We start from the raw sequence: 12,395 nt of genomic DNA on the forward strand, positions 1-12,395 counted from the left end.
ATGAACATTCATCCCATGGCCCCGACATTATTTGAGAATTTGTTGGATTGAAGGCCCAGAAACCTGCCCCCTCTAGATTCTTAACGTTAATTTTGGAATGTTATCTGTCCCGAGGGCGAGTTATCACTGATTGTATTTGATAAACACTCGGTTCTGTTCTTTCCACTTCTTTCTAGATCCAAGAGCATGCATCTGCCTTTATTCCTTGGCCTTGAGATTAAAGGCATACCCATTTGTTTCAACTTTCAAAACAAGTGATTTAGCATCAAACAGCGAGACGCAGGCATCATGGCTTCGTTATTGAAACCTCCATTCGGCTATTCTCCATTGCTCAACCAGTTTAATGCAATGCCAACGCAATTGATCAAGTTAGCAGAACTCTTCTCATGGTGCTCTTCTTCGTAATGTGAGAGCAGCTCAGAAGATAAATGGTATTACAAAAGTCTCACCAAATTAATAATAAAGGCAAAAGGTTAGTTTGTTCATTGAGCACTAGCATCCCAAAACCCAATACACCATTCACGCAACAGAATGAATAGATATCCACCTACATGGCTCATGTTCGTGCCCCGTCAATGAAGCACCAAGGGAACAAGGCACGGTTATACAGCTGCCAGGAACTTTAACAGATGTGGAGACGAGAGAGCCTGACAAAGATCTTGGCCATTCCAGCTTCATCATATCTGCAACCTGAAAATACACCTTATCATGTGAAATTATATATAGATTCCTTGAATTGTATTCGAGGTTGGCACAACTAATATTCCAGCCACTAGACAGAGCAAGAAATCAACAAGTATATCAACAAATTTATCCTTCAAAGCATATCTGAAAGCTTTTAGAATACAGTATCGATTCTCCCTCAATTGCAAAATAATGGGGAGTGAAAATTCATCAAGTATACTGGCCAGCTCTCCCGCAAACTATGATATACGACAGAAAACTTCACAACCAAACAAGGAGAGAAGAATTGAAAACATTTTGAGGCAGGAGCACTTACTGTTGAGTGCCAGCTTGTTGAACCAACTGCGAATATATGTATTCATCTACCCTCTGTTTTGCTAGCGCCACCTATAATGCATCCAGCAGTTTCAATAAAAAGAAAACCTTGGAAAATACAACTTAGAGCTATAAGAACACTACAGCTCCTTTTCTAAGAAAAAACCAATACCAGTTAATTAAACAAACACTTTTGATTGGCTCTTTTGATACATAAGATTACGTTACAAAAACATGAGGACAATAAGCAAAGCCCATAAAATAGTTGTTTTTTATATGTTACAATGATGAACTTTTTTGAGTTTTTCTTATTTGTTGTGGAAAATTGATGGTTGACAGTAGGAATACCTGCTGAGAACTACCAGCTAGTTGTATATGCCTATGTTTTTGTGCACCTTTCCCACCATGAACCTGCAGAAGAGAAAACCAAAGAGAATAATACTCACTCGTCCTCACCAAATTGTATATTGCAATGTTTTTGTCAAGCTAGGCAGCTAGTGAAACAGGTAATTTATGAAATCAATAAACCCAGAACTGATAAAAGATTTAAATATTTGCATTCTCAACCAGAAATCAGTAAGAGATTGGGAATTGGATATCACAGATAAAGATTTGGACATCTGCTGACCTTGATTACTGCTCCAGACTCCACTCTGATCCTTGATATATTAGAACCACTTCTTCCTATCAAGCCACCCATCATTGTCTCCGGGACCATCATCTCCATGGTTACATAATCAGCTGCAAGATTGGTTGTCCTAAAGATGATGTGGTTATAACACAAAAATATTAACATTTGAAAAACAGTCGGCAGGTATAATTTTTTTTTTTCCTTCTATAAACACAACAATGAAATCACCTGCAGCTTGGGGCGCATATTGTTGAAATGGAACTGCGCTATAGTTGTACGATGGACTGATAGAAATTACTTGTTTAGGTGGGTTCTCCCTAAACCACATAAACTCAAAGCATTATTTAACTTTAAAAATATATTTTCCCAAGACAATACAACAAACAAGACTGAAACACCAAATAACATCAACCAACATAGCATTCAAAACCTGAGTTGACAACCAATCTCCTCCAGAGCTTTTAGCACTACAGGTACATCTCCTGATATCTGTATTTAACAAAAAATTTCAGTTGCCCATTATTCTTTCTATCCGGTTTCAGCTAGTTATCCATTTCACAATTGATGAAAATGAAATCAACTAAAGCAACCTTAAAATTCTCAATATCATACCAAGTTAAACAAATTTCCACTAACAAAAAAAAGGGCTAGCAAGGCAATTATTTTATACTCATGAAACAGCTAACAACGAGCTAAATCAAATAAAGAAGCATCAAAACCCCGTCTTAATCTTAAAAAGCAAGTTCATTAAAACCATTACAACAAGCCAACCTGCACAACACGATCAGATTCATAAGCAGAAGCACAGAGAGGCAACTGATTCGGCGCAAGAACAGTGATCATTGCACCTGATGAGTTCCTCAATTTCACTATATTTTGACCAGACATTCCTATCAAAGAACCAGCTTGAGACCCAGCTATTAATAATCTTATCGTATTTGCAGCCACATGCCCTGCATTGACTAGTTTCCCTATCTCCACGCCGCCGCCGCCACTGCTACCTCCATCATCTTCATTCAAAATCAACTCTGCTATTCGCTGCAACGCATTCTCCGCGTCAGTTGCCCCATTCTCACTCTCCTTCGAGCTTATAATTATCACGCGCTCTTCATGTCTCTACATAACATTAAAAAAAATAAAAAATAAAAAAACTTTCGATAGTCAATCATTTGAATTTAAGTACAAAACCCTAATTTTCATTAAAATTGGGGGGAATGGGTTTTATTACTGACGGCGACGGCGTCGGCGATTTTGATCGTGGCTTTGGTATCTTCTCGAATCTTCTGGATACGATGGCCTTGTTTGCCGATTACTTTTCCGATCTTTCCCGACGGGACCACGATCCTGAATATAACATCTGCTCTAGCTTGCCGTTTTGCGGCGGATGTTTCACCACCGTCAAAATCGTCACGCCGGCGCTTGGCTGTCACCGGGAGGGCGTTTAACTTAGGCAATTCAGTGCCTGGCGGCGAGGGATTTAACTGTAATTCCCATGGTTGCGCCATCAAAGAACGTTAGTCCTTGTTTGGAGAGAGAAACAAATAGACGAAAGACCGGAGGCTGCCATCAATAAATAATAGGAAAAACTTCAAATGCAACCCCTGATAGTTTACTATATTGATAATTAAATTTTAAATCTTTTGATTTTATCAATACCATCCAAAAATCCATATTTGAAAATGCTTTCCTTCCTTTTTTTTTTTTACGGTGATTAGTTTGTTTTATGTAAAATATTTTATATTTAAAATATTTTTTAATAATAAAGGTGTATGAGAAGATAATGATAAAATAATGATAAGATGATAGTAGTTAAAGAGAAGAAAATGATGGTAGTAAGATGAAGAAGAATATTAAAATAGTTTGATATGTAACTGGAATATTAATATTTTATGGAATTTTATGAATTGAAAATATTTTTTAATAAATGAATTAAATTTGAATGTTGATTATAAAATATTTTTGAAAATAAATACAAAAAATCCAGAAAATATTTTATACAAAACAAACGGATAATGACAAATAAAAAATCATTCAATTTATATATTTCCATTTAAAGCATAAAAATAACCCCCAATCTATTTTAAAATTTAATTTTAGAACATTAAATTATAATAATTTTTTTTTAAAAAAATCTTCATTATCTCATATAAAAAAATATTATAATTATTTTTTTTAGATAGATTGGAGTTTATTTGATATTTAAATAAAGATACTAGAAGATGATATGCATAGTGGACGGGTGAAATTGTTTAATTGTCTAAAATTGATAGAGTTAAGAGATTTGAAACTTAATTGATAACAAGGAAATATATTAGGAGCTAAAATGGGGTTTATCCTGAATAATAAGGACGCATAAAACTATTAAAATCACAATTATACCCTTTATATAAAAACTAAACCCGAACTCTTTCAAGCGAATAAACATAAAGCCCTGAAAAATCAGAGCAAAAACCCTAATTTGTGGAAGATGCCAATACCAATTTCAATCTATACAACATTTTGCCGCCATTTTAGCAGCTCTCTACCAAAACGTCCAATATTTACGAGTGTGCCATGGAAGTACAAGAATCAAGCAATCAAACTAGCCCAGCAAGCTTTAACAGATTATCTACACTCAACAAGGTCACTACCATACAGCTATGCAGATCAAATAAGCAAGAATTCTCTTGTTTCTCTCTCAAATCTCGTCTCCAACATTCATTTCACTTCACCAACATTCGCTACTTCACTTCAGAAATATCTCAGGTACCATCCCATTAATGAATTAGAGTTTTTTTATGAAAGTATTGGAATTGATTATGATGAGGTTAGTGGGTTTTTGTCTAATGACAAGTTTTTTATTTCTGAAGAGGGGAGTGCTATAAATGTTTCTTGTGTGCTTTGTGATTTTGGGTTTCCCTGGAATAAGTTGGGGATGTTGTATAAAGAGGAGAAACGTGTTTTCAGTATGAGTGAAGAGGAGGTGAAGTCCAGGCTTTGTGGGCTTAAGGGTTTTAGGTTTAGCACTACGTCGGTGATTGGTATTTCCTTGGCGTTTCCTTTCGTGTTGAGAGGTGAATTGAGTGGCGAGATTGGTACTTTGTTTGATGATCTGAAAAGGGTTTTTGTGGATTTTGATTTGGAGAGTTGTGTTGAAGGAAATGTGGATGCTTGGTATGAGGTTTGTAGGAAAATTCGGGTGTTTTATGATTTGGGTTGTGAGAAAGGGAAAGTAGGGGAGTTGATGGGGAAGAGTAAAAGAATTTTTGTTGATTACCCAGTAGAGGTTTTGGTTCAAAAGGCTGAGTTTTTTTGTAAATTTGGTGTTAGAAAGGAGGATGTTGGTTTGTTATTACTAAAGAAGCCAGGAATTTTGGATTTTCAGTTGGAAGGGCAGGTGATTTCTGTTAAGGGGTTGTTGAAGCATTTTGGGTTGAGTGCTGAAGAATTGAAATCTGTTGCTCAAAATTATGGCCATGTATTTGGCAGAAATAAAATGGCCAATTTGCCTCATGTGATGAGAGCTATGGAGTTACATGAATGGTTTTTCAATAAAATTAAGGATGGAAATCATCAGTTGCTTGCTAGTTATGTCATGAGTGATCCTGATGAAGATTTGGATGAAAAATATAGAGATGGCTTGGAAAGGATCCAATGTACAAGAACGCCCATGCATACAATGAATAAGTTGGAGTTCTTGCATGCAATCGGGTTTGGAGAGAATGCTTTAACTATTAAGGTATTAACTGACTTGCATGGTACTAGTAGTGAATTACAAGAACGAGTTGATTGCCTTCTTCGTTATGGGATTGTATTCTCGAAGCTTTGCTCAATGATTAGAATGATGCCAAAGATCCTTAGCCAAAAACCTGAGATACTGCAGCAGAAATTAAACTACCTTTGCAAGGATATGAAATCCTCCTTGCAGTACCTTGATATTTTTCCTTCATTTTTGTGTTTTAACCTGGAGAATCGGATTAAACCAAGACATAGATTTCATATGTGGCTCACAGAAAGGGGTTTCTGTAAGCAGGAGTACTCCATTGCAAGCATTGTTGCAACCAGTGACAAGAGTTTTGTAGCTCGCTTACATGTAATTCACCCAGATGCTGCAAAACTTTGGGTTGATTTTTCTCATTCAAAAGCCCACTGAAATATGGAGAACAGTAAAATATGGTGATTCGGTGTGATGATCTTCTTGGCAGGTAGATACTTCTGACAATTACTGTAAACAGTGTTTTGAATTTTTTCATTCATGTATTGGATGGATGTGTCATATCCGTCAATATCTTGCTGACTTGCCCGGGGACACCTGCATCTCTCATTTTCCTCGGTCTCTGGTTCTAGCCTTTATGTAGTATTGAATTCAGCAGCGTTGATTTGATCTTCCTGGGTGCGGCCTTGAGAAAATTCCAACAAATTTTGCGCATCATTTGGAAACAACCAGGGTTTGTTCCATGTTAAGTAAGTTATCTTTTTTGACATCTAAAAAGTATTCATTATATTTGGCTATTCTGCGATCAATAATAGTACTATTGTCTCCAGATACAAGGCTTTTAATTTTTTTTAAGGAAAAGATTTTGCAAACATAGTTCTTGTGTGCGCGTTGACTTCTCCTGCATATTAATATGCATGTATTGCCATAAAAAAGAGATACATTGGTCTGACTTTGTTATACATGTATTGGCGGTTAATCATAAAAATTCATGACTCTCAGACATTTGAACATCCCATGGAAAATTGTGCTGAAAAAATTCTTCTCATAGTGTTTAGATGAAGTGATTTTTTTTCAAGTAACCTCCAACTTATTGTCTGGGCATGCATTGTTGCAAACTGTTGCATTGATCTTTGCATATGGACATGCAGATTTTTTTTTTGAAAATCTTGTTGAATTGGGGAAAGAAACCCTTGACAATTTCAACCTTCAATCCAGTTTTGAAGATTGGGAGAATTGAGTTGGGAGGGCTAGGTTTGTTCACGAGCATTCCACATTTTTTCTTGGTGTAACTCTTAGATGTTTGCTTGCTTGCTTCTATCTTATTTTCTGGGCATATATTGCTTCCTTTTTTCTTGTTGTTACTCTTAGATGTTTGCTTGTAATCACTGATTGGTCGACAGATGACCATGGCTGTTGCATATTTTCATCCCTGTGAGCATATGGAGGGTGCATTGAAATTGAAGGCAGAAGTCCCAGGGATGTGGACGACTCGTGGACAATCTCACTTCTCATGAAACTTGCACCTCCCCTTTCTCCTCTCCAGATATAGTGGACATGTAAGCTGGAGAAAGCTGATGGCCAGGCTGCTGAACTCTGATGTTGGAAGTAGCAGTCACTATACCACAATTCTTTCTTACAAGACATTACAATGACACTGCTTGTCTATGATAAGAAAATGACGTATGGGGATGTTTATTCTCACGCAGTTTTTGTTTCTAATGGCGAGCTTTAAGATATTTAGGGGAGTAATTATCTACTCTACTAAAAAGGAACTGGATTCCTTCACCGTCCATATTTTCTTTTTCCTTCTTTTTTTTTTTATTAACTCTATCTTTCCAAATTTTTTTCTTTGTGAAACTCCAGCAACTTCACTGTGTTTGTGTGTTAACAGTGAAGGAGCTACCCCATTGTTTCTTTCTTTTATTGGAATTCAATAACTTAATTTTAAAAAATCATCTTCTAGTTTTTTTCTTTTTGATTCAATCTTTTTTTTAATTACATTTTTTAACATTTAATTTATTTTAAATTGACCTTTATAATTTGTTTATATTTATTTTATATGAGGTTATTGTAGTTTCAAATAAATATTCTGGTTTTTTATTAATATTTAATTTTACAAGTGTTTAATTTTGTTATTATATCATAAAGTAATTGGTAGTTTTTATCAAACAAGGAAAAAAAATCAAAATTATTAAACCTAGTAGAGTTTATGATATGGGTTATAGGTGTGATCGGTTAAGCCTTGAAATTCGAGTTGATCTAATATATTACTAATTTAATATTAAAATAAAAAATCATCATGATTTAAAAACAAAAATAAATTATATTTTTTATCAATTATTTGAGTTATTTTAGATCTTTCAAGTTAACTGAAATATATCAAGGTAATTTTTATATATTTTAATTTTAAACTTAAATTATATAAAGGGTTATTCATGAGTTTTTAAAATTGACTTTTTAGATTAGATCTAACTGCAATACAAAATAGTTCCTTATATATTTTTTCAAAAAAATTATGATCCAATCTGGACGGAGCGCGCCCAATAAACTATTTTGTTACTAATATACTGTAGCTCTATATAGGAATTGAAAAGGAAATTTTCTGATTCTCAGACAAGTAAGAGATGCAAACAAAAGAATGTGAGAAAATAAAAGAAATATTTACAATCTAAATGATAATATTATTATTACTTTTATTGGGTTTCGGATTTGATTTTTTTTTTTCAAAATGAATTCAAAGAATAATTCATCGACGATCCAGAAAATAAAGAGATTCAGGAGGAGCCTCGAAAAAATTAAAACTACTCGAGTGCATTTCAGTGTCCTCTTATATGGGCCTTATATTGAGCCCATAAACACCTCGAGTTCGTGGGCCCGTAAGCCTTCCTTTATAATAAAAAGTTAAGAATTTGTGATGCCGACTCGCCTTTATAATTTTTTAAAACAGAGACAGGTAATGTATTGACGACGTCATAACAGGTGGGGTAAAGTATAATCCAACAAAGAGTGGTAATAGTCATTTGGACCTGCTTTGTTTGACGCATTCGCATTTAAAACTTCTGGGTTTCATAGTTGAAAAACAAGTTAACCCTCCAGATTGTAGATGGATGGCCGTTGATTTTGTATTCTAATCCAAGATCAAGTTTTTGAAAATATAATTTTTTTTATATAAATTATATGTATAGTAAAGAGATTTTAATCTGATTTTTTTTTAAAAAAAAATATGACTACATGTTATAAGATGGGAGAGTTAATTCTAGTTTAAAAAAAGATGGACTATTGAAAACCGGGAAAGCTAGCAAATAAATATATTATTTCTTTAAAAAATAAAATATTATTATTTTGATTTAAAAAATAATTTCTTGACTGAATTACAAGTTAATTAAAGTTTTGACTAGGTTATATCTAGTCAATTTCATTTTTTATTTGTTTTAATGTTTTATAATTGTTGTTTTATTAATTTAAACGGAGGTGATTTAACTAAATTTATCCAAACGAACTTGATTTCATTAATTTTGAATGTTTATATATAAAAATAACAAACTAATTCGAAAATATTTTATCAATTAAAAAAATGAAAGAAAAGGCCAAAAGAAATAAATTAGCATGTTGTTTCCATTTCCAAATGGAAGTCGCTCGAGATCGACAGATAGGACTGGTCAATGAGTGAACAACAAACCACGTTAATGCCAAGGGTGTATCTACTCATTACAATATTTGACACTCTCTGCATGGTGTGATGAACGTGTCTCCGTACAGGGATTTTTTAAAAAAATCAGCACAGTAGATGTAAAATTTTATCTGCGCCGTTTAAAAAAATCTGGTAAAATACCATAGTTTAATATTTCTAAAACATGAAATAATTAAATTTTAATTTTTTACTTTAATTGATCAACTAGTTGGATCTAATTATATTAATCAATTAATTGTTTTACATAAAAATCATAATTTTATACAGATTTATTTCTAAATATATTTATAGATAAAAAGTATATCTCTCTCGTTCCACCTGTATAGTAAAAATTAGAATCCAATTAAAATATTAAAAATTTATTATTCATATAATATCATCCACTATATCATTACGCAGACCATCAAATTTTTTAATAAAAAAATCTCACGAGGACATTTAATTTTGACAGATTTGAAATTTTTTTTATTAATTTTAGAATCAATCAATCAATTTTACTGATTATTGTAAACTAATTAAATAATTAAAGTTTCACCTATCATATTTCGAAACACATATAACCAAAATATATTCTTTCACTGAAATTTTTACTTTTATATCGATTCGCTAATATTTTTAATTTTACGTGCTAACCGCTAAATTTATCCTCGGTATAACCATGCGAAGAGGTCTGATGACCTCAGAATTGAAAATTCAGGTCGTTTTTTTCCTTTTTAAGTGCAAGTTGAATAAACATTGAGCTGGGTCATGGCCAGTTCATCATGACTCTATTAGATGACACGAGGGTGCGTTACGTTGCGGTTATAATTAATTTTAAAAAAATATGGACGAAAAAAAAAATACAAAGAACATAATTTCAGAGTTATAAATTTTACAATATTAGGATGATAATATATTGAATTCATCTTTATTTTATAACTTAATTCATTAAACTCGAGTTATAAATTTTATTGTGCTGGATAATTTTATTTTAAAAAATTTATTTTTTACCTAAACATGTAACAAAAAAATAGAGATTTTTTTGAAACAAAGTTAAAACATGAAACTAGAATAAAAAATAAAAATAAAAAAACGAAAAAATATTAGATCGGTTCTTGGGCATAATTTGTCAAATTCACTTGATCATGGATTTTATTAGGATTGGTAGTTTTTCTTTAAAAAATATTTCTAGCTAAATTTATGATAACAAAAATAAATAATTTTTTTTTGTACAAAAATAAAGGATGTAATTGGAATGAAGAATTGAAGGGAAAGACAAGATAAAAAATAAAAATAAAAATAAAAATAAAAAAGAAATCAAGCGCACGAGCCTGACTTAGGTGACTCAACATTCATGTTCTCTTCTTAGTTATTTTTTCTTTTTGTAAACGGTGGACCACTCGTCATCAATCTTTTTTTTTAAACAAGACAGACAAAGCGTTGTCTTCTTTTGTTCAGATTCCGGCCACTAGTGGTAGCTGAAAAATTATGAGTTGTTTTTCTGGGTTAAAACTTATTTTCAATCTATTTTTGCCCTACAAACACCTAAATAACACTCTTATGACATAAGAAATCAAGTTATCACGCTAAAAAAAATCCAAGAAGCAGTTGAAGAACACAAAATCAAATCAGGTAGAAAAATATTTCTCGATCTTGATCTGTTTTTTCAAGCGAAATTAAAATTCAAAACATCTATTATTAAACTTTTCTTGGTGAATGGAGCTTGCTTGTATCAAAATTAACCTTTTTAGTATTGGAATTAATGTCAACCAATGACTTTTTTTTTAATTGGAATTCAATAATTTTTTTTCTTCTCTTGTAAGCCTAGAGACTGAAAATAAAAAAAATAAATTTTTAGATTAGATTTATTTTTTAAAAATTATAGGGGTTGTAGAGGTTGAAAAGAGAAAGTGGAAGGATAAAAATGATTTTTTAAATAAAAACTTAGACTGGTAATGAAATTTCTTCATGTTTTTTTGATCCCCTGCTTTTTTTAATTTTCCCCGATTTTATTAAATTTTAACAAATTATAATTTGATTTGAGCATAGAAAAAAGCAATTAAAAAAAGAAAGTGCTACAATAAAAATCCTAAGCGTTTTAATATATATTATAATGAGATTCACATACCATTTTGATAGCATATAAGAGAAGGATTCTTGTACATTTTTGTAGGATAAACTTGAACTATAATCTCACCATAACAAGTAGGCATGTTAATAAACATCCACAAATAAAAATAAAAAATAAAAAATAAAAAATAAAAAAAATAAACATCCACAAATCGAGTGTTTGCTATATATATACTCTACTTGTTACTTAACATGTAAAAAATTAGATATTTATATTTTATTTCTCAAGTTTAGAGTATTTATAGGTCATGTTTGTTTCTTGAAATTCATTTTTCGGGAAATTTTTTTCCAAACTTTCCTGTATTTGTTTGATATTAAAAAAGTTGATCAACGGAAAACACTTTCCAGTCAAAGAAAAATTTGGTTTGGTTTCCAAGAAAGTTTTTTCTTATAAAATTTAGACGGAAAACACTTTTCGAAAGTTATGGAAAATTTAGAAATGTCATATTATTTGTTGATTATATCAAATTTGATCCTCAAACTTTTAATTGATATATATATATATATATATATATATATGTGTGTGTGTGTGTGTGTGTATTTTGTTTTGAATATTTATTTTTTAATTTCATCTCTTAAAATTTAATTTTTATATTAACTTTGGTCCTTATTTTTATAATTGTTATTTGCTTTTCCCTTATCATTTTTTTATTGAAATTTTTTATCTATCAAATTTGGTCCTCATTCTTTAGATTGTTACTTATTTTTTTGAAATAATTTATGAAATGTTAATTATTATTATTTTAATTTCTTCATCTTTTATTTTTTAGATTTGATCTCTATTATTTTGATTATTATTTATTTTATATGAGATAATTTATGAAATTATATTTTTTTCAATTTCATTATCATTCAACTTTTTAATTTATAAGATTTATTCTTCATTATTTTAATAAACTTGAGAAAAATAAAACATTAATAAGTTATTTTCCAGCTTATTTTCCATGACATAATCAAACACTGGAAAATGTTTTCCAACTTATTTTCCATTACACTACCAAAAATCATAAAATAATTCACTTTCTAAAAGAAAACTACTTTCCAGCAAACAAACGGGATCATTATCAATATCATGTACTCGGGTGTTATTTATTGTTCAATATAAAATAACACTCGAGTAAATGATATTGATATAGATACTCTAAACTTGAGAGATAAAATATAAATATCTAAATTTTTTACATGTTAAATGTGTGTGTATATATATATAAAACAAATTTAATTTAGATATTTATTAAACTTGAATGGACTTTGACAATATTGATATT

The 12,395-nt window shown here is 31.2% G+C and overlaps 2 protein-coding genes across 6 annotated transcripts; one reads left to right on the forward strand and one right to left on the reverse strand.

Annotated features, from left to right (window-relative positions):
* Positions 1-369: 369 nt before the first annotated feature.
* Positions 370-3,180, reverse strand: LOC133681585 (flowering locus K homology domain-like). 2 transcript variants are annotated; one of them, XM_062104668.1, is made up of 8 exons: positions 2,863-3,180; positions 2,402-2,746; positions 2,061-2,119; positions 1,859-1,947; positions 1,628-1,740; positions 1,348-1,410; positions 1,001-1,071; positions 370-702 (listed from the first exon to the last, which is right to left on the reverse strand). In XM_062104668.1, the coding sequence occupies exons 1-8, from the start codon at positions 3,133-3,135 to the stop codon at positions 678-680; spliced, it is 1,038 nt and encodes a 345-aa protein (XP_061960652.1). In that variant the 5' UTR covers positions 3,136-3,180; the 3' UTR covers positions 370-677. The 2 variants fall into 2 exon arrangements, with proteins under 2 accessions (XP_061960652.1, XP_061960653.1); XM_062104669.1 differs by having other exon boundaries at positions 370-690; positions 2,863-3,179.
* Positions 3,181-4,043: 863 nt separating this feature from the next.
* LOC133681652 (transcription termination factor MTEF18, mitochondrial) lies at positions 4,044-7,119 on the forward strand. Of its 4 annotated transcripts, none has more exons than XM_062104745.1 (3): positions 4,044-5,814; positions 5,957-6,073; positions 6,728-7,119. In XM_062104745.1, the coding sequence occupies exon 1, from the start codon at positions 4,098-4,100 to the stop codon at positions 5,760-5,762; it is 1,665 nt and encodes a 554-aa protein (XP_061960729.1). In that variant the 5' UTR covers positions 4,044-4,097; the 3' UTR covers positions 5,763-5,814; positions 5,957-6,073; positions 6,728-7,119. The 4 variants fall into 4 exon arrangements, with proteins under 4 accessions (XP_061960729.1, XP_061960731.1, XP_061960728.1 ...); XM_062104747.1 differs by having other exon boundaries at positions 6,764-7,119; XM_062104744.1 differs by having other exon boundaries at positions 4,044-6,073.
* Positions 7,120-12,395: the final 5,276 nt, after the last annotated feature.

This window comes from Populus nigra, chromosome 2 (assembly GCF_951802175.1).
Source record: "Populus nigra chromosome 2, ddPopNigr1.1, whole genome shotgun sequence".
NCBI classification, from domain to species: domain Eukaryota; kingdom Viridiplantae; phylum Streptophyta; class Magnoliopsida; order Malpighiales; family Salicaceae; genus Populus; species Populus nigra.